This window comes from Oryctolagus cuniculus, chromosome 2, assembly GCF_964237555.1.
Source record: "Oryctolagus cuniculus chromosome 2, mOryCun1.1, whole genome shotgun sequence".
In the NCBI taxonomy this organism is placed as follows: Eukaryota; Metazoa; Chordata; class Mammalia; order Lagomorpha; family Leporidae; genus Oryctolagus; species Oryctolagus cuniculus.
The window spans coordinates 165,406,662-165,432,394 of record NC_091433.1 but is presented as its reverse complement, the minus strand read 5'-3'; the positions used below and the strand labels follow the sequence as shown (position 1 = coordinate 165,432,394).

The 25,733-nt window shown below is 45.6% G+C and overlaps 1 protein-coding gene across 1 annotated transcript in view; it reads left to right on the top strand.

Moving 5' to 3' along the window:
* Positions 1 to 260: 260 nt before the first annotated feature.
* The window catches only part of QPCT (glutaminyl-peptide cyclotransferase), a 48,644-nt gene continuing 23,171 nt past the window's right edge, over positions 261 to 25,733 (top strand). The window contains exons 1-2 of the mRNA XM_008254537.4: positions 261 to 610; positions 25,519 to 25,665. Of these exons, the coding sequence (XP_008252759.2) occupies positions 491 to 610; positions 25,519 to 25,665 (267 nt within the window). The 5' untranslated portion in view covers positions 261 to 490. The remainder of the gene's footprint in view (positions 611 to 25,518; positions 25,666 to 25,733) is intronic.

Below are 25,733 nucleotides of genomic sequence, written 5' to 3'. Positions count from 1 at the left end.
TAAGTGGAATTCGTGGTTAAATAAGGGAACGTGGGGAAACCCCCGAGGACAGTGCCTGGTGCAGAGTGTTCCGTAGATGTGGATTCTCTGTCCGCCCCTCGTTAAAGAGCTGGGGGCAAACTCTTCCTGACCTCCGGGTCTGACGGACCCTTCCTCTCCTTTCTACTCCATTGGAGATCATGAAAAAGCTCTCCCCTGTCTCTTCCTTCCTTCCGTTCTCTCCAAGACAAGGAAGCGGCCGTCTTTGTTCCTATGGATTCGGAAGCCTGTGTCACCCGGGGCAGCCCGGCCCGGTGCTTGGCTAAGGTCCGGGGGAGGAGGGCTGGGCTACGGCCTGCGCGGCGCAGCGCGGCGGGAGGCTACCCGGAGGCGATGGGGAGGCGGGCGCAGTCGACCCAAGGGTGGAGAAGGGGGAAGGCTAAGGACGCGCGTTCCCGGGCTCGTGACCGCCGGCAGCCCGGAGAACCGGCGCCCAGCCAGCCTTGGGGAGATGGCAGGCGGCGTGGACCTGCGAGTCGGGGGATCCCTCCACCTGCTGCTGCTGGTGGCCGTCCTGACCCTGACCGCCACGGGGGTCAGTCGAGGCGCCGCAGCCTGGACCGAGGAGAAGGTGAGGGACTGCTTTTGCGTGACTGTACCTGAGCGGCTCTGGCTCGGAGCGGGGACCCCGGGCCCACTCAGCGCCACCGAGGCAGAGCGGGAGGCGGGGCAGGGCTGCGGTTCGCGCCCCCCGGCTCTGCGCACGGAAGAGTCGAGGCTCTGCGTCCTTGCCACGGAGCCAGGGCCGGCCTCGGGGTTGTGTCGGAGACGTCAGGGGGACCGGGTGATGTCACGGCCTCCCCTCGGCGGAGGTCTGACTGGGTTGCTGATGCTCGCAGGAAGCGTTCTCGCCGGCGGCGGCCGAGCCGGGAGGTGAGGGCGCACCGAGGCGCCGCCGCGCACCGAAGCCGGGCGAGGCCAGCGCTCTAGGCGCTCCCGCACGCCGGGGTGCGGGGTGTCCTGGGGGGTGTGCCCCCAGCTTCCAGGCTATGGCGTGCATGGATGCTCTTGGGGCGTGCAAGTTTCCCTGGAATCCCAGGATGGGTGCAAGGGATTAGTCTGATGTTTAAGGGGAGCAACCCAAGGTAGGGCTTTTACTGAAGTCCTGCTTTACTTTAAAATTCTTGTTTTTCTTAAAAAAAAAAAAAAAAGGCGTATGCTGTTTTCAGAGAAATGTTACCTGGTTGCAGATGGAAATCTCATGTAACACGTTTAAGAAAACAGACATTTGCAAGTTCCCTCTGCGTGAGGTAAATAGGTTCGCAAATATTTCCTTTTCTTGTTGAACAGTTTTGAAATCATGTAATTGCCCAGGGCTTTTGGGAATGTGAATGCTCTTAGAATAAAATGGTTTAAAAGGAACCAAGAAAAGCAGCAAAGTCAAGGGTATACACTTGGACAATGTTATCCAACAGATCTCTGCAAGGCTCCCTGGATGCCTGTATTTACTCAGTCACTGAAACACAGGGCACACTGGGGAAAGTCCACTCCCACCCAGCCAGTCTGTGTAGGTGAGCAACCAACCTGAGTTCTCCGGAGCCATCCTTAATTAGCTCTACCCTAAAGGGCTCACTCACGCCCCTCATCGGGAAGCCTGAGCCAGGGAAAGTCAACTCAAGACTGACTTCATTATAGGAAAAACATCTTCCCAGGGGGTCCAGTGGGGTAACATCCAAGAAGAAAGACTTTGAGTTCCTGCACAAATGCTCTCCTTCTTCACTCAACCTTTCTGGTCGGAAATAGGCAAGGGAGTATAGAAAACCAGGATATGGAGCCACTCCAAACTTGTCTTTAGCGTGCCTGGCAAAGAGGGGGAATAAACAAGATGGAAAGAGACTAAGCAGCTCTGAAGGGCACATTTGTAGGCAGGTGTAGACAGGGGGCACTTGTAGGTGGGAGAAAGTGTTGAAGTGTTGTGATCCCTTTTTTTTTTTTTTTTTTGACAGGCAGAGTGGACAGTGAGAGAGAGAGAGAGAAAGGTCTTCCTTTGCCGTTGGTTCACCCTCCAATGGCCACTGCGGCCGGTGCTCTGCGGCCGGCGCACCACGCTGATACGATGGCAGGAGCCAGGTACTTATCCTGGTCTCCCATGGGGTGCAGGGCCCAAGCACTTGGGCCATCCTCCACTGCACTCCCGGGCCACAGCAGAGAGCTGGCCTGGAAGAGGGGCATCAGGGACAGAATCCGGAGCCCCAACCGGGACTAGAACCCGGTGTGCCGGCGCCGCAAGGCGGAGGATTAGCCTAGTGAGCCGCGGCGTCGGCCTTGATTCCTAAAATGTGTTAAACTCATGACAGTTTGACTGTTGAGAAATGCCTTTTAAAGCATGAATCCCCCTTTGTATTTATTTTTAGAAGCTTTGAATCTTTGTTCCATTGAGAAACTGACTACTTGGAAATGGTATAAACAAAGAGAATGGTGGAGTAAATGAAGACTGGCTGTGATGTTTCCTGATTTCGAGCTCCCTCTCCCCTTATTCTGTAGTCTTTCATAAAGTCTTCTGGGTGGCTAGCAAGCAGCCTGGGAGGTGGATCAGTCCACATTAAAAGACATGCTTTCCTGCTTTTGATGAGTTTGACTATTTTAATGCTGTGAGATGTGCCCATGGTGCACTGGTCTGCCAACAGGTGAGGTGTGGCAAAGAAAGCATTGATTTTGAAATCCATTTCTTTTGTTTTGAAATAAAGGCGTGCCTCTTTCAGTGGTGTGTAATATGAAAAACAGATCAACCCTGGTTCATGGCTGTGCTCAGAAGACTATGATGTGATTATTATATTTGAAACCTGCCAATAATTTTTCCATAGAAGCAATATTACAAACTGTTTGACTTCCAGGTGGGCTTACAGATGGATGTTGAGGGGCATGGTCATCTGGGTACCATGAGTCTTACATATTCGTATAAGACCATCTCACTTGAACTCCACAGTACCCCTGTGTGGAGGCTATGCTCATCCCCAGATGAGGAAACTTGACCACCAGCCCACAGATGAGGAAACTTGACCACTATTACAACAGCAAGTTGAAGAACTAGGACTTGGTTTCATCCCTGATCTTTCCTTTCCTCTTCCACTCTCTTTCTAAGGTAGCAGTGCCCAGTTAGTGCTGGGGTGTGGGACTGGAGGAAGGCTGGAGGGTCAGAGGAGCTTACTTTTCTCTTAAGGGTCAGGGTGGTCCCAAATGGCATCCCAAAGCAGCTCATTTGTTTTCAGTCACTTCGCCTTTCTCATGCTCTGGTTTCCTCTTTCCTCCATCTCTTTCCATATCCCAAAATTAATTCTCCTGAATCCTGCCCCCACCCCATTCCCAGCCCTGTTCCTCCAGGACAGGCCCATTCCTTGGGTGCAGCATTGTCAAGCGGCTGCCGAAGGGAATCTCATGGAATCTGTCCTCCCTTAGGGGTGAGTGACTGATGGCTTTTAAAGGGTTTCGCATGTCTTTAAGAGGACATTAGCTCCCATAAACTAAAAATCCTGCTTCTATTCCAGCTTCCTAATTATAAAGTTAACATGTGCTCTCTTTGAAAATACAGCAAAGAATACTAAAAGGAAAACTAATGTCATCCACTATACTCTCGTGTGTATTTACATTTATAGAGAAAGATCTCATCAGTTTTCATGAGGTATTAATGAGTTAGTCCATGTGAAGCACACAGCAACAATGCCTGGCTTATGGTAAATGCTCAGCAAATGGCAATTATTTTAAAATAAAAACACATGAATATTTCCTACTAGAGATCTGCAGCATAGTCAGTGTTACGTCTTGCTGTGTTGCTCAATAGTACAAGTATTACCTTATGCCAATACATAAATACAATTTATACAATACATACATATACAATAAAATACATACATACAATTCATTGCAAGCATCATTTGGTGATTGCAAAGTCATCTCATTCTGTAATTTATTTCCTTATTCTTGAATGTTTTGGTTATTTCCAAATGCTCTTTACTCTAGAGCGAATACCCAGTGTATTTTAATGGGAAGTCTCTGACTTCATTGTGATGAAAGTGGGGGTGCAAGGGAAGAGGTTTTGAAGAGATGAGCCACATCCGGGAGTGCTGGCCTCACTGAGGGGTCATTCTCTAGGGTGGGCACTGGCAAGCTGTCCACTGCTCGCTCTAGCGCTTCCTGTTGTTTTGCTTCTTGAAGCCATGTGTACTCTAAAAGTCCTTAGGGTTTCCCACCTTCATGGCTTGATGGGTCTGTAACCATCTACTCTTTGACCCTGCCTGATTCTTATGGAGACCCCAAGGCTTGGACAAGGAGATCAGAATGGGCTGGGTGTTAGTAGAAAGAGAAACACAAATGTCATTTTGGGGCCTCTTCCATCTGGTAATAAATATTGTGACATGCATTTCATAAATGAGGAATCTGTTCTTTTCTTTTAAGATTTATTTATTTATTTGAAAGTCAGAGCTACAGAGAGAGAAAGAGGGAGAGTCAGACAGAAATCTTCCATCTGCTGATTCACTTCCCAAATAGCCACAAAGGCCAGGGCTGGGCCAGGCCTAGGCCAGAAGTCAGGAGCTTCATCCAGGTCTCCCAGATGGCTGGCAGGGGCCCTCACACTTGGGCCATCTTATGCTGCTTTCCTCAGCCCATTAACAGGGAGCTGAATTGGAACTGGAGTGGCACCCATATGAGATGCCACTGTCACAGGTGGTGGTGGTGGCTTTACCCGCTACGCCAGCCCCGAGGAACCTTTTCTTAGACACAACTAATAACAGAGAAAGCTGTGATTTGACCCTAAATGATTGTGTTTCAAGCCTGCACTGTTCTGTTTTTAAGCAGAGGGTCATTGGGTTTTAAAAAGACAGACGTTATCTTACTCAGTTCCCAACTCTTTCCCAGTGGCTTTCGTAATGTCAGTGGCTGAGCTGAATTTGTAGGTGGGCAGAGGTGTTAACCCGAAGACTCTCAGGGAAGCAGTCATTTGAGTGGAAGCCAGACCTGATCTGGCTGCACTCCTGTAATGATCTCTCTTTAATTCAATGGTTTGGAGCCTCAAATCCCCCTGCAAGGTGGGCCAGTTCACAAATTATGTAATTAAAACCCCCTCTTGTCTGGCACCATGAGATAAGCCTAGAAGAGAGGCTTCAGGATATCTGGTTCACACCTTTTGAGCTGAAAGATTCTAGTCACCCAGAGCAGACTGATTGTCCTTTTCTACCTGGATAAAAAGAGGAGGCAGGGGCTGTAACAGAGCCCCATTCCTCTGAGACTGCCCGCGCCAATAGAAAATTGTCAACAAGATGATCGAGGTTTCGCTGAAATCATCCTAGAATAAACCGGAGTTCCCATTGAGCACTGGGCTCAACACTTTGCCTTCGTTACTCTCTTCCTGTTGAGGCCGCACGTTCTTCCCAACTTTCTCCTCATGCTCATTGCTCTCATCTAAACATAGATCTTTATATTTATTGAGTTCTGAGAAAAAGACTCCTTAATAACCGAAGGCAGTTGTGGGCATATGGAAGCCTGCATCCTAATACTGAAGTACTTGGGTTCAAACTGACTGTGCTCCTGTTCCTCCCTTTTGCTAATGTGCACCCTGGGAGGCTGCAGTGATGGCTGGGTCACTGCAGCCCTTGCAGGAGGCCTGGATTGGGTTTCCAACTCCTGGCTTCTGCTTTGCCCACTCCCAGCTCTTGTGGGCATTTTAGGAATGATCAGCAGACGGGATTTCTCTGTGTGACTGTCTCTAGGCCACTCAAATAAATAACTGAAATGTGTGCTAGTGAGATTGGGAGAGTCAGATGCTTTCCCATGCAGAGCTTTAGTGAATGAAGGGCCTAAGTGATGAACTGGGGGGGTTGTTTCCTGTTCTCTGTGCTTTACCAATGGGAATCATTTTTAAAAATATTTTATTTATTTATTTGAGAGGTAGAGTTACAGACAGAGATGAGGAGAGACAGAGAGAAAGGTCTTCCATCTGCCGGTTCTCTCCCCAAGTGCCTGCAATGGCTGGAGCTAGGCTGATCAGAAGCCAGGAGCCAGGAGCTTCTTCCAGGTCTACCACATGGTGCAGGGACTGAAACACTTGAGCTGTTTTCTGCTGCCTTCCCAGGCCATAACAGAGAGCTGGAGCAGGGGCCAGTGCTGTGGCATAGCAGGCAAAGCTTCTGCCTGCAGTGTCGGCATCCCATATAGGTGCCGGTTCTAGTCCCAGCTGCTCCACTTCTGATCCAGCTCTCTGCTATGGCCTGGGAAAGCAGTAGAGGATGACCCAAGTCCTTGGGCTCCTGCACCTGCATGGGAGACCTAGTAGAAGCTTTTGGCTCTTGGCTTCGGGTCGGCCCAGCTCTGACCATTGTGGCCATTTGGGAAGTAAATCAGTGGATGGAAGATCTCTCTTTCTCTGCCTCTCTGTAACTCTGCCTTTCAAATAAATCCATAAAATCTTTAAAAAATAGCAAAAAAACAAAAACAAACAAACAAAAAAACAAAAAGTGGAGCAGCTGGGACACAAACTGGTACCCATATAAGATGCCTGCACTACAGGCAGAGACTTAGTCCACTATGCCACAGCACTGGCCCCTATAGGGAAGCATTTATCTCTGTGACTACAAGGACATTTTTGCTCCCAGAGAGGAAGGGGGGGCAGGGAGCAATTTACTGAAGTATCTTTATGAGATGGTTGAGCCCAGAAGGTAGGAGCAACATTTGTCTGCTGAAATCACCCTTTATTCATCCTCAAAGCATTTTTTGGTGCTAGCTGTCAGACAGGTCTCATCCATAATATCTCTTAGTTAGAGATGCTGAAGGGCTATTTATTTTGTTTATTTTTTCTTCAATTTTTTTAAGTTTTAAAGATTTTATTCAGTGAGAGAAATGCGTAGGAGAGTGAGGACTTTATCTAAGGGAGAAAGAAAAGCCTAGAAATTAAGCTGGGATCCCTGTCAAGCAGAGAGCATGCCAGATACCAGCCACATGCAGCAAGTGTGCAGGCAGGGAGCAGGTGGCCCCAAGGCCAGCAAGGGCAGCAAAGACAATAAGGGCAGAAAAAAAAAAAAAAAAGGGCTGGGCCCACCATGTTCCAGGCCTTTTATCCACATCCAAAGGGGAGTGGTTATGTAGCCTGATTGGCAGGTGGGCATAGAGGTGGGGTCAGGTAGGGGCATAAGATCGCACAGGAGCATGGTGAAGGCATGGCTTTCCAGTCTTCAGTCTTTTAAGAACCCTTTCCAGCTTGTATAAGTCACCTATGTAAACATGACCTTGATTTGCTCACTGTGAACCTGAGGGGAGTGTCCGCAGTGGCCAGGTAGACTCCAGGGTAGAGCAACAGACAGCAAATACAAAAGGAGCCACTGGTCAAATCGCCCTTGACACAGGAGTTCTTTTTTTACGACAGGCAGAGTAGACAGTGAGAGAGAGAGACAGAGAGAAAGGTCTTCCTTTTGCCGTTGGTTCACCCTCCAATGGCCACCACGGCTGGCACGCTGTGATGGGCGCACTGCGCTGATCTGAAGGCAGGAGCCAGGTACTTTTCCTGGTCTCCCACGGGGTGCAGGGCCCAAGCACTTGGGCCATCCTCCACTGCACTCCCGGGCCACAGCAAAGAGCTGGCCTGGAAGAGGGGCAACCGGGAAAGAATCCGGTGCCCCGGCCGGGACTAGAACCCGGTGTGCCGGCCCCGCTAGGTGGAGGATTAGCCTTTTGAGCCGTGGTGCCGGCCAGGAGTTCTTGATTGTCATAGTGACTACCCTGGGCCGACCCAGTTCCAAGTCATCAAAAGTATCAACTCTTAGAACTTCAAAAAGAACAAAACCCACTAACATTGAACTACAGTACTTCCTGGCCCATTGCTATACATAGCAACCCATCTCTTCCATCTTTATACTTGTGCATTTGATTTGGTATTTATGACAGAAAAAATATGCCCACTTTGCTTTATTATTATGTAAACAGTCTTAGAGAAGACAGTTTTAGAACGATAGCTTTCCTTATTTGACGAGTTTGCCTAACATTATTGAACGTTCAATGTTAAACCAAGACCTGTGTAGCTCTGGGGGTGAGCAAGTAGAAAACAAGACAGATAGTTCTAGCCCTGTGACAGCTTGTCTGAACTATAGACAGCAGACTAGTAAATACACAAAGAAGTGGTCTCCAAGCTACAACTAAAGTGAGCAGCGGTTGGCCAGATAAAGAGGAAGGGAAACATCCTGTAAAGCAAAAGGCCCTGCAGATGCCAAGGCCCATGGGGGCGGGGCTTCAGAGTGCTTTGTACCTGGCCGGTCAGCTGCCTGGGCGACCGAAGCATGGGAGAGAAGGGGCCAGCATGTACTGACTGAGGCTTGTGAGGCGCAGGAGAGACCAGACAGGCTCCTGTTGGGTGGTTAAGTAATAATTAACCATGGCAGCCTTCCGAGCTCTTGCCTCCGTTGTCTACTTTCCCTTCTCCCATTTCTTTTTTTTTTTTGCCAGTCTTTTTTTTTTATTTAATAAATGTAAATTTATAAAGTGCAACTTTTGCATTGTTGTGGCTTTTTCCCCCATAACCTCCCTCCCACCCGCAGCCATCTCATCTCCCACTCCCTCTCCCATCCCACTCTTCATCAAGATTCATTTCAATTACCTTTATATACAGAAGATCAACTTAGTACATACTAAGCAAAGGTTTCAACAGACTGCACCCAAACAACCGCACAAGATATAGAGTACTGTTCAACTAGTAGTTTTACTGTTAATTCTAATAGTAAAACACATTAAGGACAGAGATCCTACGTGGGGAGCAGGTGCACAGTGACTCCCGTTGTTGATTTAACAATTGACACTCTTATTTATGATGTCAATAATCACCCGAGGCTCTTGCCATGAGCTGTCAAGGCTATGGAAGCCCCTTGAGTTCACCAACTCTGAACTTATTTAGTCAAGGCCATATCACAGTGGAGGTTCCTTCCTCCCTTCCGAGAAAGGTGCCTCCTTCTTTGATGGCCCGTTCTTTCTGCTGGGATCTTGTTCACCGAGATCTTTCATTCAGGTTGTTTTTGCCACAGTGTCTTGGCTTTCCATGCCTGCGAGACTCTCGTGGGCCTCTTAACCAGATCCGAATGCCCCAAGGGTTGATTCTGAGGCCGGAGTGCTGTTTAGGGCATTTGCCATTCTATGATTCTGCTGTGCATCCTGCTTCCCCCGCAGGATCATTCTCTCCCTTTAATACTATCCTTCATTATTTGCAGACACTGGTCTTATTTGTGAAATCTCTTCGACACTTAACCTATCTTTTTGATCAGTTATATACTTAAACTTATCACTTTAACAAGTGAGATGGCATTGGTACATGCCTCCTTGATAAGATTGAATTGGAATCCCCTGGCACATTTCTAGCTCTACCATTGGAGGTAAGTCCCAGTGAGCATGTGCTGACCTGTATATCTCCTCCTTCTCTTATTCCCACTCTTATATTTAACACAGATCACGTTTCTGTTAATTTTAAATGCCTAAGAATAATTGTGTATTAATTACAGAGTTCAATCAATGGTATTAGGTAGAACAAAACAACAACAACAACAAAAAATACTAAAAGGAATAAAATAGTAAATTGTTCTTCAACAGTCAAGACAAGGGCCGATCAAGTCATTGTGTCTCATAGTGTCCATTTCACTTCAATGGGTTTCCTTTTAGATGCTTGGTTAGTTGTCATCGATCAGGAGTAAAAAACAGTGAAATCCGGTCATTTGCAACAAAATGGAGGAATCTGGAAAATATCATGCTGAGTGAAATAAGCCAGTCCAAAAGGGACAAATATCATATGTTCGCCCTGATCGGTGACAACTAATCGAGCTCCCGTTTCTTTTGTCTTCTAGCTTCAGCTTTATTTATTACGTCAGGACTTAGACCCTGATCATACCAAGTAATTTAAAGGCTGTGGTGACAAATCCATGAAGGAAATCTATTTGTAAGGTGTAGTACTGGTAAACAAACAGACACTGTCAAATATCGAGGCACAGCATTAATATTCAGGAGTATACCGGAAATACATAATTGAGGTAGAGGAGAGCAAGCATGGGGTTTGGAACCAAAAGGGTAGGGTGGTTTCATGAATTTACCTGTAACTTTCCTGAAACTTTGGGAAATCAGCTGGTTTCCATGAACCTCAGTTTCCATTGAAATAAATCAAGGAGGCCAGACTAGGTCATCTCTAAGTGGCTTTTCCGGCTGTAACATTCTGTATCTCTCTAGTGATTGATAGCAAGGAATAATAGTACCAACACCTATTTACTATGACAGTTTACGTGTATTAGCACACTCAGGTATAATTGCCCTAGGATGTAGGTGTTATTTCCTCTACTCTGTAGATGAGGAAATTGAGCATTAATTGAGCAGCCCGGTCAGGATCACAGCTAGTCAGTGGCAGGGTGCTGAGTAGAAAGCAGAGTTGAGAGGATATGTCTGATTCAACAGCCCATGGATGCTCTTTGTGTGATTAGTGCTTGACTACGACAATGAGGCATCTCAAAGTGCAGATAAGTATAAGTAATTAAGCAATAGGCATTCTCTAATTCCAGTTTCTCATCAGCCACATGGAGTGGTTCACATGGAGTGAAAACACCCACGTGATTAAACATATTCAACTAAGGCTGGCCCTGAACGAAACTGTAAAATAGTTAAGGCACTTCCAATTTCTGGTTTTCATTCCAAAGAATGCAATATTTTTATGTGACCCTCATCATTCCCCTTAGGGAAGAAATCATCTGATGAACCACTCACTTCCCTTTGAGGAGGAGTAACACATTCTTTCATTGAGTGTTTGATAAACATGTGATAAATGAATGATTCATCAATGCTAGTATCATAAGAAAATGCAGCATGTGTTAAGTCATATCCAAGATATATCCTGTTTATTTAGTTTTTTGATTGACATGAAGCTATTAATGTATATTTATGGGGTAAAAATCTAATGTTCTGATAGGTGCCCACTTGGTGTAATCATTGAATTAGAGTAACTAGCACAACCATCACCTGGAAGATCTATCATGCCTTTGTGGTAAACAAAAATCCAAACTCTCTCCTATTTTGCACTGTACAGTATATTATTATAACCTGTAGCCATCCTGCTCTGCCGTAGAAGACCAGATCTGATTCCTCCTATCTAACATTGTGCCCACTGACTGACCTCTGTCCATTCCATCAACCCCTTCCCCCTCCCTATCATCTGGTAACCACTGTTCTACTCTGAACCTCTATGAGCTCAGTTGTTTTGGAGTCCACATATAAGAGGGATCATGTGGTATTTGCCTTTCTGTGCATGACTTATTTCATTGAACATAATGCCCTTTGGTCCATTTAAACTTTTTTTTTAATGGTTGAATAGTATTACGTGATGTGCTATATACCACATTTTCTTTATCCATTCACGTGTTGGTGGACATGTAGGCTGATTGAATATATTGACTATTGTGAATAGTGCTACAGTAAACATGGGAGTATAGATGTTGCTTTGACAGACATTGTCTCAATGATTTAATTTCTTTGGATATGTACCTAATAAAAGATTAGCTCTATTTTTAATTTTTAAAAGGATGTTGATCAACTTTATGACAACAATTTTGGCAACTTATGTGGAACACACATATTTCTTCAAAAATAAAAATTCAGGGACTGACATCATGGCATGAGGAGTTATGCTGCTGCCTGTGATGCTGGTAGCCCATATGGGTGCCCGTTTGAGTCCCAGCTGCTTCACTACTGATCCAGCTCCCTGCTAATGCACCTGGGAAAGCAGCAGAAGATGGACCAAGTAGTTGGACCCCTGTACCCACATGGGAGACCTGGATGAAACTCCTGGCTCCTGGCTTCAACCTGGCCCAGCCCCAGCCATTGAGGCCATCTAGGGAGTGAACCAGCAGGTGGATTACCTGTGTCTCTCTCTGTCTCTCCCTGTCTCTCTGTAACTCTGCCTTTCAAATAAATAAAATAAATAAAATAAATCTTATTTTTCTTTACTTTGGTTTTTGTTTTGTTTTGTTTCATTTTTTTTTCTTGACAGGCAGAGTAGACAGTGAGAGGAGAGAGAGAGACAGAGAGAAAGGTCTTCCTTTTTCCATTGCTTCACCCCCCAATGACCGCGCTGATCCGAAGCCAGGAGCCAGGCGCCCCTCCCAGTCTCCCATGCAGGTGCAGGGCCCAAGCACTTGGGCCATCCTCCACTGCACTCCCAGGCCACAGCAGAGAGCTGGCCTGGAAGAGGAGCAACCAGGACAGAATCTGGCACCCCAACCGGGACTAGAACCCGGTGTGCCTGTGCCGCAGGTGGAGGATTAGCCTATTGAGCTGCGGCGCCAGCCAATAAAATAAATCTTAAAAAAAAAACACCATAAATTCAGAAAACTGACATGGAAAGAAGTTTGCATAGCCTATATATATTCAAGAAATTGAATTTATTTTTAAAATCTTTTTAGAGACAACTAAAGATGTAATTAGTTTAACTGATGAAATCTGCTGAACATTTAAAGAAGAAATAGTAACATAATAATGTGCTCTTTTCAAAAATAGAGAAGGTGCAACTATTTTGAACTCATTTTGAGAGACAAACATAACCCTCATATAAAAATTTAAGGAATCAAAAATTTTACAGAACTGTGGTCTTCATTATTACAGGTGAAAAAAATGCTTAAATAAATACATAGTTAATTCAATCCACAGTAAAATGTGAATCATTCATTTTTCTTCTTTTTCTCTTTTGTATATTTGCTCTACTAATGAGATATGTACTTTCATGTGTTTTCATGGTGGTAGTTACCATCATTTTGCTGTTTCAAAAGATTTATTTCTTTACTTGAAAGGGAAGTTACAGAGAGAGAGAAAGGGAGAGACCAAGAGAAAGATCTTCCATCCAGTGGGTCACTTCCTAATGATTGCAATCCCTGAAGCTGGGCTAGTCCAAAGTTAGGAGCCAGGAACCTCTTCTGGGTCCCCCACATGGGTGTTAAGGGCCCAAACACTTGGGTCTTCTTTTGCTGCTTTCCCAGGCAAATTAGGAGGGAGCTCGATTGGAATTAGAGCAGCTGGGACACTAACCAGCACCCATATGGGATTCTGGTGTCACAGGCTGTTTCTTTACCTACTATGCCACAATGCTGTCCCCCCCACCATCATTTCACTTCTAATGTAGGATTCCCTTAAGCTTTTCTTGTAGGGCCAATCTGGTAGTGATGAATTCCTTCAATTTTAGCTTGTCATTGAAAGCCTTTGTTTCTCCTTCATTTCTGAAGGATAGCTTTACTCGATATATTATTCTTGGCTGTAATTTTTTTTATTGAGACTTTGAATGTTTTATTCCATTGTCGCCTGGTCTGTAATGTTTCTGCTGAGAAGTCTGCCATTAACCTAGTGGGGAATCCCTTATAAATGACTTGTTCCTTTTAGAACTCTCTTTTTGTCTTGTGTTTTTGACAATTTGTGTCGCTCCCCCTCTTCGTGGAGGAACGACACTAAACCCTGCCTAGGCTTCATATCCGAGTCACGGCACCATTATGTCGCTCCCCCTCTTCGTGGAGGAAAGACACAGGACCCTGCGCTGTTCTTTTGTCTGCTCGGCCCTCCCCGGGTTTGCTGCTGGTTCTTCTCGGGTTGGCTACCGTCCCTTCCACCTCCGTGGAAGGGCAGTTCCCCCTGCCACTTTCCCCACTTCCGCGGGGGAGCGGCACACCGCCGGCCGGCTCTCTCGGGGGCTGCACAGGTGTTCCTCTTAGATGTTCCCCTTAGATGTTCCCAGTGCATGTTGTCTCTCTCCTCCTTTATAGTCCTCTTCCACCAATCCCAACTCTGCTACCCACACGCCGAGTATGCTGCCCTCCTCCAATCAGGAGCAGGTCCTGCTGTTTATTGGTTGAACTGGAGGCAGCTGTGTAGAAGCTGTTTCTCCCTTCTCAGCGCCATATTGTGGGAGAGCAGATGCACAGAATAAGTCTTAATTCCAGTAACTTAGTCTAGTCCGAGTAGCTCCCCACAGATCCCCCTTTCTTTTTATTTTTGGCGTTGATACGCGCCTGTCTTCGGTGCCCCGCGGCACACACTCTGCTCTGCTTGCTAGAGTTGCCCACAGGTGCTTACAAGCCCTACCAATCAGGCAAACCGAATCTGGGTCCTCTCTTCGCCATGTTGTGAGGAGGTTTTTAGGCGCTGATGCGTGCCTGTGTTCGGTGCCCTGCAGCGCATGCTCTGCTCTGCTAGAACTGCCTGCAGGTGCTTACAAGCCCTATTAGGCAAACCGAATCCAAGCCTTCTCATTGCCGTATTGTGGGGAGACTTATTGGTGTTGATTCATGCCTATCTTCGGTGACCTGCAGCTCATACTCTGGTCGAGCTGCCTGCTGGTGCTTATCACCTAATCAGGCAGACCGAATCCAAGCCTTCTCATTGTGGTATTGTGGGGAGACTTATTGATGTTAATTCGTGCCTGTCTTCGGTGACCTGCGGCGCATAAGCTGCTAGCCGCCCGCAGGTGCTCACCACCTCCCTAATCAGGCAGACCGAATCCAAGCTCTCTCATTGCCATGTTGTGGGGAGGCCTTATTTTTCTCTATTTCTCTATCTCCGGGCATTCCTATCTCTCCTATTTTACTTCTATCTACCAGCATTCCTATTTCTCTCATTTTACTTCTAAACTTCTGTTTCTCTTATCCCTGCGGCTTCCCGGCGCCCGCCCCGAGGCTGCTTCTCGGCGGCTTCCCGGCTCTGAGCCGCTTCAGCCCACGCTTCTCTCATCTGCACGGCTTCCCGGCTTCGCGCGCGCACTCCGTGGTCTCCGTGCCCCTTCGCGTCCGCACCACGGCCTCGCGCTAGCCCCACGTTCCCTATCTATTCACGCCTCGTGCTCTCTCTGCACGCGGCGGCTTCCGCGAGTCACACAGTGTAGCTTACGTTTCCGCCACCACCGGTATTCAATCTAAGTTCCCCGGGCTAACCTGGCGAATTCAACCCAGCTCACGTCTGCGCCCTTCGGCTTGGCTTCCCGTCCTTTGCTCCCCAGGCTAATCTGACGGATTCCAACCTGGCGGCCCACGTCTAGCTTCTTGCCTTTTGTTCCCCGGGCTGACTTGAAGAATCTCAAGCTGGCTTACGTTTCCGCCTCGGCCTGCCCCCCGCGGCTTCAATTTCCCTAACATTTTTCTCTACCCGGTATATTTCCCTAAGTTTTCTTCCAACAATATTCCTCCCTCATTTCTCCTGGCTTCTCCCCACAGTCTGTATCCGAGTCTGTTTGTTCTAGCTTTCACTTTCGCTTTCGACCTTAGAGATTTCTCCCAGCTTCCCCCCGTAGTCCGTATCCGAGTCTATGCCTACCTAGGCTTTCAATAGCTTCTTCCGGCACCTTTTTCATCCGGCTTTTCCCTAGGCTCTTTGCTAGTCTCTCTCTCCAGTATTTTCCCACTTCTTCCCGTTTCTTCCCTCCTAGGTTTCCTATCCGAGTCACGGCACCATTATGTCGCTCCCCCTCTTCGTGGAGGAGCGACAATTTGATTTTTTTTTTTTTTTGACAGGCAGAGTGGACAGTGAGAGAGAGAGAGAGAGACAGAGAGAAAGGTTTTCCTTTTGCCGTTGGTTCACCCTCCAATGGCTGACACGGCTGGTGCACTGCGGCCGGCGCATTGCGCTGATCCGAAGCCAGGAGCCAGGTGCTTCTCTTGGTCTCCCATGGGGTGCAGGGCCCAAGGACTTGGGCCATCCTCCACTGCACTCCCGGGCCATAGCAGAGAGCTGGCCTAGAAGAGGGGCAACCGGGACAGAACCCGGCGCCCCGACCGGGACTAGAACCCAGTGTGCCGGCGCTGCAAGGCAGAGGATTAGCCTATTGAGCCATGGCGCCGGCCGACAGTTTGATTCTACCATGACTCAGAGAGGATTTATTGTTGTTGTTGAATCCATTGAAGATCCTGTGGGCTTCCTGGACCTAAATGTCCATGTTGTTACTAAGATTTGGAAACTTCTCTGCTATTATTTATTGAACAGGTTTTCTATGACTTTCTACCTTTTCTTCTCCTGAAGCACCCATTTGTGAATGCTTGCTCACTTAACGGTGTCTCTTGAGTCTTGAAGGCTTTCCTTTAAATTTTTTTCTTTTTAAAAATTGTCCAAAGTATTATTTCCAAAGGCTGTATTCAAGCCCAGAAATTTTTTCTTATGCTTGCCCAAGTCTTCTGCTAAAGTTCTTAGTTGTATTTTTAACTTAATTTGTTGAGTTCTTTAGCCCCAGAATTATGATTTTTAAAAATCTCTTTGCTAAATTTCTGATTCATATCATGAATTATTTTCCTAATGTCATTAAATTGTCTGTATTATCTTGTATCTTACTCAGCTTACTTAAAATTATTCTTTTGTATTCTTTTCAAAAGATTTATTTATTTATTTGAAAGGCAGAGTTACAGGGGGAGTGGGGAGAAACAGAGAGAGGGACAGAGATATCTTCCATCCACTGGTTCAGTCCTCAAATGGCCGTAATAGCTGGAGCTGGGCTGGTTCAAAGTCAGGAGCCAGGAGCTTCTTCTGGTCTCCCATGTGAGTGCAGGGGCCCAAGTACTTGGGCCATTTTCTGTGGCTTTCCTATGCACATTAATAGGGAGCTAGATCAGAAGTGAAGCAGCCAGGCACCAAATCAACACCTAAATGGGATACTGGTGCTATAGGTGGCAGCTTTACCTGCTGTGCCACAGCACTTTCCTGTGAATTCTTTTTTTATTATTTCAGCTAATTTTTATTTACCGAATATAAATTTATGCAAAAAGATATGTTCCTTCATTTAATCAATGGTAATAAGTACTTTGGAAATTTATGTTCATTAAATAAAAGTTAAAAAAAACCTTATTAAACAGAAACAAAGCCTAAACATCATCACTTATATTTAAACAGAAATACAGATCATTCAAAGTATATGAACATAGAACACAAAATGTAGTTTTTTACTTAAGCAGTTACATGAATGAGACTGTTTTTAAGTTTATTCTCTAACAACTCCATTTTCACCATTGAACAAATTGTAGTTGAATTAACAGTAGTAAAAATGTGAAAAATTCAAATTTAAACATGAAAATATGGAACAATAAAGAAATAGCATGAAGTATTTCATTACCAAACAGATGAAAAATTTGTAAACATTCGGATACTTTCTGAGGCATATCAAAACACCTACATCAAAGTTGCATTCATTTGAGAGATATCAATATATGTTCAGTGCTGAGACTATTTGTAGCACTTACAGTATATACAAAGCAGCACTAGAGTATGGTTCACATTTGAGAAGCACAGATTTATGGTTTATGCTACAATTTGCCAATTTAACATTGTAGCCAATGCTGTGACAAATACTCATTTCATATCTTTTTCTTCTGAAACTCAATAATCAAGTTATCATTTAAGCATATGAAATATTTGCCATGTCTTCTTCCTTACAATATTAAGTTCTAAAATTCAAATACTTTGTATCATGGAAACTTTACCTGGCTGTACAAAGGCTCCCAAATACAGTACAGTCATAAAATTTCTTCTTTGTAAATTCCATTAATTTATAGTTATTTTAGTACAGATAAATGCAGGACACTACTCCAGATTATTGGGCAACAAAAATGTCAGTGTGTCACTATCTATTTAAGGACGAGCACATTACAACCACAGCCATGGCAAGCAAATGCCCTCACAGGTCCTCCACTGCTTCCAGGGTTCCTTTCCACATCACAGGAGCTGATTTGATGGATACTGTCAGGTCTCAACCTATCTCTGAAAGTTCCTTTATTAAAAATTTTGAAATTTAACTAATAGAACATCTACAGTCTCAGTAATCTAGTTTTTTTCTTACTCTTCACTGCCTAGTTCAAATACAATATGTAATGTTTAAAATTTTTATAGACACCTTACTAAAATGATTAAAGGTATCTAAAATACCATTAGTGGGTAAAATATTAATCAAAAAATGATAGTAAGAGTATTTTTGAAAATATTTTTTCACAACTAGAGAAGCTATGAGATTCATAATGAACACAGATATAATGACACTTTAACCCTGTTGTTTTACAATATCAATAATGAGAGCAAATACATAACACAGAGAAAAGAAGAGCAGGATTTCAGGAGAAAAATCTAGTAAACACTTGAATTTTGGATGCCTCAAACACAAAACAGTTCACAATGCTTATAAGTACTGTCACTATTTTCATCCTTTAAGTGAAACTCAAATTTTTATTTCATTTCTAATTTTATCCAGAAATAAAAATGTTATTCATTACATAATATATTTTATCAATTTCACTTATCAAGTATTCAAATAATGCAAACCCAAGTATTTTGTTTTGTGGCAACAATACACTTATAGACTGAACTTCAAAGACAGGGAAAAGTTCATTTAAAATTATTGATACACTCTTCTTCTAAGACTGCGGCCGGTGCCATGGCTCACTTGGTTAACCCTCCGCCTGTGGTGCCGGCATCCCATGTGGGCACCGGATTCTAGTCCCGGTTGCTCCTCTTCCAGTCCAGCTCTCTGCTGTGGCCCGGGAGGGCAGTGGAGGATGGCCCAAGTGCTTGGGTCCCTGCACCGGCATGGAAGACCAGGAGGAAGCACCTGGCTCCTGGCTTCGGATCGGCGTAGTGCTGGCCGTAGCAGCCATTTGGGGAGTGACCAAGGGAAGGAAGACCTTTCTCTCTGTTTCTCTCTCTCTCACTGTCTATAACTCCACCTGTCAAAAAACAAAAACAAACAAAAAAACAAAACCTAAGACTTAACACTATAATCACACAAATGGTATGTAATAAGAGAAGAAAAAAAAGGAGATGGTTCATTATAATCAATGTCTTTTTTTAAAAAAGTTTCAAAAACAGATTGCCTTAATATGTGGCTAGATTCCCAGTAACAAGATATTCTGAAATCTAAGGAACTAAAGAAGAAAAACCAGAGTAAGTTCAATTTCCTTGCCGTTTTCCCATACATGTTCCTGTTGTTTACTTTGGATTTCCTTTGTGCTTTTACTGGGAGGGAAATTTTCTGCCTTCACCTTCTTTCATAGTGATGATCATGTTTCTCTGTGTGTACATCCTTAAGCATCTTTTGTAAGGCCGATAAGTGGTGACAAATTCTTTCAATTTCTGTTTGTTATGGAAAGTCTTTATTTCACCTTCATTCATAAATGAGAGCTTTGCAAGGTACCGTATTCCGGGTTGACAGTTATTTTTTCTCTTAAGACTTGGACTTTGTCTCTCCATTCTCTCCTAGCCTGTAGGGTTTCTGATGAGAAGTCTATTTGGAGATCCTCTGAAAGTAATCTGGCGTTTCTCTTGTGCACATTTTTGAATATTTTATTTATTTATTTTTAAAAATTCATTCATTCATTTGAAAGTCAGAGTTACACAGAGAGAGAAGGAGAGGCAGAGAGAGAGAGAGAGAGAGGTCCTCCATCTGCCGGTTCACTCCCCAGTTGGCTGCAACAGCTGGAGCTGCATTGATCCAAAGCCAGGAAGCAGCACCTCCCTCTGGGTCTCCCTCGTGGGTGCAGGGGTCCAAGGACTTGGGCCATCCTCTACTGTTTTCCCAGGCCACAGCAGAGAGCTGGATCAGAAGTAGAGCAGAGCAGCCGGGACTCCAACCGGCTCCCGTATGGGGTGCCGGCACTGCAGGTGGCGGCCTTACCTGCTATGCCACAGCACTGGCCCCTCTTTATGTTTTACTGTGGAGAATTTTACTACAACGTGTCATGGGGAAGATCTTTTCTGGCCATGTCTATTAGGAGTTCTATGTGCTTCCTGTACTTGGATGTACCTTTCTTTCTCCAAATTAGAGAAGTTTTTTTTTTTTCTCTAATTATTTCACTACAAAGGACTTCTAATCCATTCTCTCTTTCCATGCCTTCAGGAACTCGTAAGATCCGTATGTTGGGTTGTTTGATAGTAACCCATAAATCTCCAACACTGTTTTATAGTCTTCTAGTTTCTTCTTCTTCTTCTTCTTCTTCTTTTTTTTTTTTTTTGGTCTGCCTCACTGAGTCTGTTGTTAAGGCTTTCTAACACATTTTTTATTTGATCTATTGAATTTTTCAGTGTCAATATTTCATTTTGATTTCTCTTTTAAATCTCAGTTTCATGGGAAAATGTTTATTCATGTCATGTATGGATTTCTTTAATTTGTGGATTTGTTTCTGATTATTTCTAAGTAATCCTATGATCAATTTTTTGAATTCTGTTTCCAGCATTTCTTCAATCTCTTCATTTTCACATTCTAGTACTGAAGTGTTGTTGTGTTCCTTTGTTGACATCATGCTGTCTTCCTTATTCTTGTTTCTTGAGTTGCTGCATTTATGAAGATGCTTTTTTCCCCCCCGTGATAGCTTTTATCACGGGACAATGTCTCTGTGGATTAGTAGAGTGTCTGCTATTTCAGTGTATACCCTGAGGTGTGTGCTGGGTATGGCCAGGGAACTCTATTCAGTGCTCCAGGTTGAAGGAAGTGTCCAAGGTGATACCCAAATTGGGCATGATAAATCTCTCTTTTTTTCAATTTTCAATCAGAGGGCAGGATTAATCTGCTCTGTTGGTGTAGTCTCACACTCACCTCCTCTCCTCTCAGGAGACCAATGTCTGGTTGCTAGCCCCAGTGGGTGTAATATTCATTAGCACTGCCACAAGAACCACATGAGGGATCCTTGGTCCTTGAACTGGTACCAAGGACAGTGCTTGGTGTGAGCGTGGATCCCGCAGCAATGATCACCCCCCAACCCAGGAATCAGGGAGCCCAGAGTGACTGCCCAAAGACCCAGCCACACCCTGTACCCTCACATGAAGCCACAGTGTTTTCATAGGACTCCCACAGCACCCAGCCCCTGTCAATTCTCCTGGCCAGACTCTGGCGTCCCTGCTTGGCTGATTGCTGGGCGTGCGAACATGAGCTGGCTCTGCTGTTACATAAATCCAAAATGGGACCTGCCCTCTCTTGGCTGGTTACAGGACTCTGGTGCTGGGTGGTTGGGGAGAAAGAAATGTGCCTCCATTGGGAAGTACACTGTCCTCCATAGGGCTCCAAGCCGGACTCACACCAGGATCTTCCTGCAGCTTTATTGCCAGGGTCTTGGGCTGCTGCAGTCTGGTCTCACCTCATTGTCCAAAGCTGGTGCTGAGGCTCTTGGCTACTGGAGTCCCGAGTTGTGCACTTTCACACCCTCCACGTAGATCCACAGTGTCTCTCTAATTTACATGGGGTTTCCTTTGCCATTTTCTCCCTGACTCTTCCCTGAGATTGGACTCTGTGGGGAGCAACTGGGAGCAACTCAGACTAGACTAAGTTACTGGAATTAAGACTTATTCTATGCATCTGCTTTCCCACAATATGGCGCTGAGAAGGGAAACAGCTTCTACACAGCTGCCTCCAGTTCAACCAATAAACTGTGGGACCTGCTCCTGATTGGAGGAGAGCAGCGTACTCGGCGTGTGGGTAGCAGAGTTGGGATTGGTGGAAGAGGACTATAAAGGAGGAGAGAGACAACATGCACCAGGAACATCTATCTGAAGGAGCACCTGTGCAGCCCCCGAGAGAGCCGGCCGGCGGTGTGCCGCTCCCCCGCGGAAGTGGGGAATGTGGCAGGGGGAACCGCCCTTCCACGGAGGTGGAAGGGTCGGTAGCCAACCCGGGAAGAACCAGCAGCAAACCCGGGGAGGGCCGAGCTGACAAAAGAACAGCGCAGGGTCCTGTGTCGTTCCCCCACGAAGACGGGGAGCGACAGACTCTCTCCAGGTTTTTTTTTAAACTATCTTCCCCTAGACTCCTGAATTATTTATTTATTTTTTTGACAGACAGAGTGGACAGTGAGAGAGAGACAGACAGAAAGGTCTTCCTTTGCCGTTGGTTCACCCTCCAATGGCTGCTGCGGCCAGCGCACCTCCCTGATCCGAAGCCAGGAGCCAGGTGCTTCTCCTGGTCTCCCATGTGGGTGTAAGGCCCAAGCACTTGGGCCATCCTCCACTGCCTTCCCGGGCCACAGCAGAGAGCTGGCCTGGAAGAGGGGCAACCAGGACAGAATCCGGCGCTCTGACCGGGACTAGAACCCAGTGTGCCAGAGCCACAGGCGGAGGATTAGCCTATTGAGCCGTGGCGCCGGCCCGAATTATTTTTTTTAAAGTTTATATTTTTTTTATTTGAAAGAGTCTCACACACACACAGTCAGAGAGAGAGAGAGAGAGAGAGAGAGAAATCTCTTTCATGTGCTGGTTCATGTCTCAAATGCCCATGACAGCCAGGACTGAACAAAGCCAGTAACATGGGAACTTGGAGCGCCATTTGGATCTCCCACATGGGTAGCAGGGACCCAAGCAATTGAGCCATTATCTTTTCCTTCTCAAGGTATACAGTTTCAGGAAGCTAGAGCAGAAGTGGAGGCAGGACGTCCCCCAGGCACTCATCTGGACTGCTCATGTCTTGAGCTGCATCTTGGCCTGCTGTACCACAATGCCCACCCCTCTTTGGAACTCTTTATCAGGAAATCATCATCAATTTCCATTTCCTTCTAGTCTGTTGCTGGAGAATTATTGTTTTCTTTTGGAGGCATCATGTTACCTTGTTTTCCTGCTTCTTGGGTCCCTCCATTAGTTTTTGTGCATCTGGTGGATCAGTTGCTTCTAACAATGACATTCATAGTAAAGATTTTCCATTAATGATATGGCCTAGGAGGTTGGTTGGGTGTGTCATGTTGGTTTTGGTTCCAGGTGAGTGCTTTAGTGTAGTAATCATGTAGCTTCTTCAACTGTAATCAGTGTTGGAGATGTCTGTGGGTGTGTCAGTGACCTAGGCTGAGGGGTTGTGGGATGTGACTCCCTTAGTTGGGGGCAGGTTTGCTGGCAGTTCTGTGCATGGTGTACCTAGCTACAAGTGTGCAATTCATGTCAGTTACTGTGGGTCATGAAATTATGGGGCCACCCCTCTGGGCCCAGGTGAGTGTGGCACAGAACACCTGGTAGTAGGATAGGTTACTTATCAGTGAGGGCTGCACATGGGATGGGCTGCAACAGTGTGCCCAGATGGGTCACTCATCAATGTCTGAGGACTGCAAAGGTAACCTCTGGGGAGCAACCTGTTCTGGTTGCTTCCCAGGAATGAGGGTACATGGGTGGGGCCACCCCACTGCATCCTCTGCAGCAGGAGGGTAGGTGGGGGCTGCCCAACTATCTTGTGTGGGCTTCTGAGGGCTGGACATCTCAGGGTGTATCGCTCAAATTCTTCCTGGGGCTTAGGGAGGGTGGGTAAGGCCTCTTGGCTGGCTCATAGGGATGGGTCTATGGAACTATTGGGAGCAGCTGCTTCATAGGGTGCTGGGTCAGTGGGATCTCAGGATGGATCCATACAGCAAGAGCCTGGGTAGCTGAGGATAGACCATGGGCTGGCTTCTTCCTTGGGAGCAGTGCTGTTGTGTGGAACCTAACAGCTCCCAAGCTGGGCTCAAGGCCTGTGAGCACTACAGCGTTTTCCCACAGTAAATGCCTCAGCTGTTTATGGCATCAGTGGGTACTGCTAGGAGCCTTCTTCTTACCCTTTCCAGTCCAGCAAAGTCCCTCTTGGTTCAAGATTCATCCTGAGAGACAGAATGTCAGGTGCTATATGCTTGGTTCCCTTCTTTTAAAATGTCTAGTCCCCCACTTGCCTTCCTACCTCACTCCCCAGTGGGTGGGGTCTTCTTCCTTGATTTGTTGACTGAGGTTGGGGCTGAGGAGCTAAAGGCAATCCCTACACCATGTGGGGATCCCTACACTAATGTGGTTCCATAGGCGCAGTCTGCACGTACTAGCTTGGGGGTAGGGGACGTAGGTCTGCCTAGTACTGGGTTTCAACTGGCAGATCTGGTCTAGGCCTGGTACCAAAGACTGGACTTAATTTCCCCTCTCTCCTCAAGGTGAGAGGTGTTGCTCTCCATACTAGGCTGCTCGGAGTTGAGGGGAAGTGATGCAGGCAGCCATTTCCTTCTGCCTTCTTCCATGTATCTTTTCCTGTCACTGCACTAAAGTCAGGCACTATGGTCTCTCATCTGGCTTTCCCAGCTCTGTAAAGTTAGATTGGTGTGTGAATGGCTGTGGGAAGATGATGGGTGGAGGATCTCACTCAGCCGCCATCTTGCTCTTGCCTATCTTAGGTTTTTGGGCTTCACTTTAATATGTAAGTGTAGCTAGGAGTGTAAACATTAATAAAATATTTAAGTAATTGAAACTAAAGAATTAAAACATTTTTTGTTTAGGAGGTTAAAGAATCATCAAGTGTGGCTTAAAAGAATTACAATGATCATCTGAGTCAATGCTGTCCAGCAGAAATACATAATGAAATGCACACATGAAGTTTTAAATTTTCTAATAGCTAACAAAATCAATTTTAACAATATACTTTGTATTATTACTATGTATTATATACTTACTTTGCATGTTTCAAAAGTTACCATTTCAACATGTAGTCACTGTAAAAATTATGAATGAGGTAGTTAGCTTTTTTTCATGCCAAGTCTTTGAAATCCAGAGTGTATATCACACTTAAGCACATCTCTGTTCAACTAGCTACATTTCAAGCCCTGGATAGTCATATGTATCTCTTGACTACCATATTGGATCATGCTGATCTAAATCAAATTCAAGTTTTTCCAGGGGAATGAGAAGTTAAGGGCCCTGCCCAAGGTCATACAACCTACAGGGGCAATCATGAAGCTTTGAGTCCAGCTTCTCTGACTGCTTTGCAGTGCCTGGTGTATCACGCCACACAGCTGTTGTGAAGCAATTATGTTAACAAAGCATGTTGTTTTGTTGGCTGCAGGTTTTTAAAAATTTTTTTTTAATTTTTGTTTTTTGACAGGCAGAGTGGACAGTGAGAGAGAGAGACAGAGAGAGAGGTGTTCCTTTGCCGTTGGCTCACCCTCCAATGGCCAGTGCACTGCGGCCAGCGCACCGCGCTGATCCGATGGCAGGAGCCAGGTGCTTCTCCTGGTCTCCCATGGGGTGCAGGGCCCAAGCACTTGGGCCATCCTCCACTGCCTTCCCGGGCCACAGCAGAGAGCTGGCCTGGAAGAGGGGCAACCGGGACAGAATCCGGCGCCCAGACCGGGACTAGAACTCAGTGTGCCCTGGCACTGCAAGGCAGAGGATTAGCCTAGTGAGCCGCGGCGCCGGCTGGCTGTAGGTTTTTAAGTATTGATTTTTTTTAAGAATAGGGGACCAATAATTTTTAATTATTTTATAAAGCAATGGTACAGAAAATCAATAAAAGTACCAAGGTAATAAGTGTAAAATATTAATACTTAGATTTAAAGCGTTATGCTAATTTTGCTTTCCAAATAAGTCACTGAATATTTTGCTTACCTTTCTAGATGTAAGGGATCAATTTTAAGGTTGAGCAGTTTGATTTACCTTGTATGGCATAAAAATTACTTCTTTTATTTTGAGGTTTGAAGTAATTACTTGCAAATATATTGGGCTAAGTCTTAAACATGTTATGAAATAAGTGGTTAAACAGTTTTATTTCATTCTCAGAATTATCACCAGCCAGCTATTTTGAATTCATCGACTCTTCGGCAAATTGCAGAAGGCACAAGTATTTCTGAAATGTGGCAAAATGACTTACGGCCGCTGCTGATAGAGCGATACCCAGGATCCCCCGGAAGCTACGCTGCTCGGCAGGTGAGAGCAAGCACACAGATCTAAAGGTCCTGGAATACTTGGCCTTCTCACAGTGGATGCTGTTATAG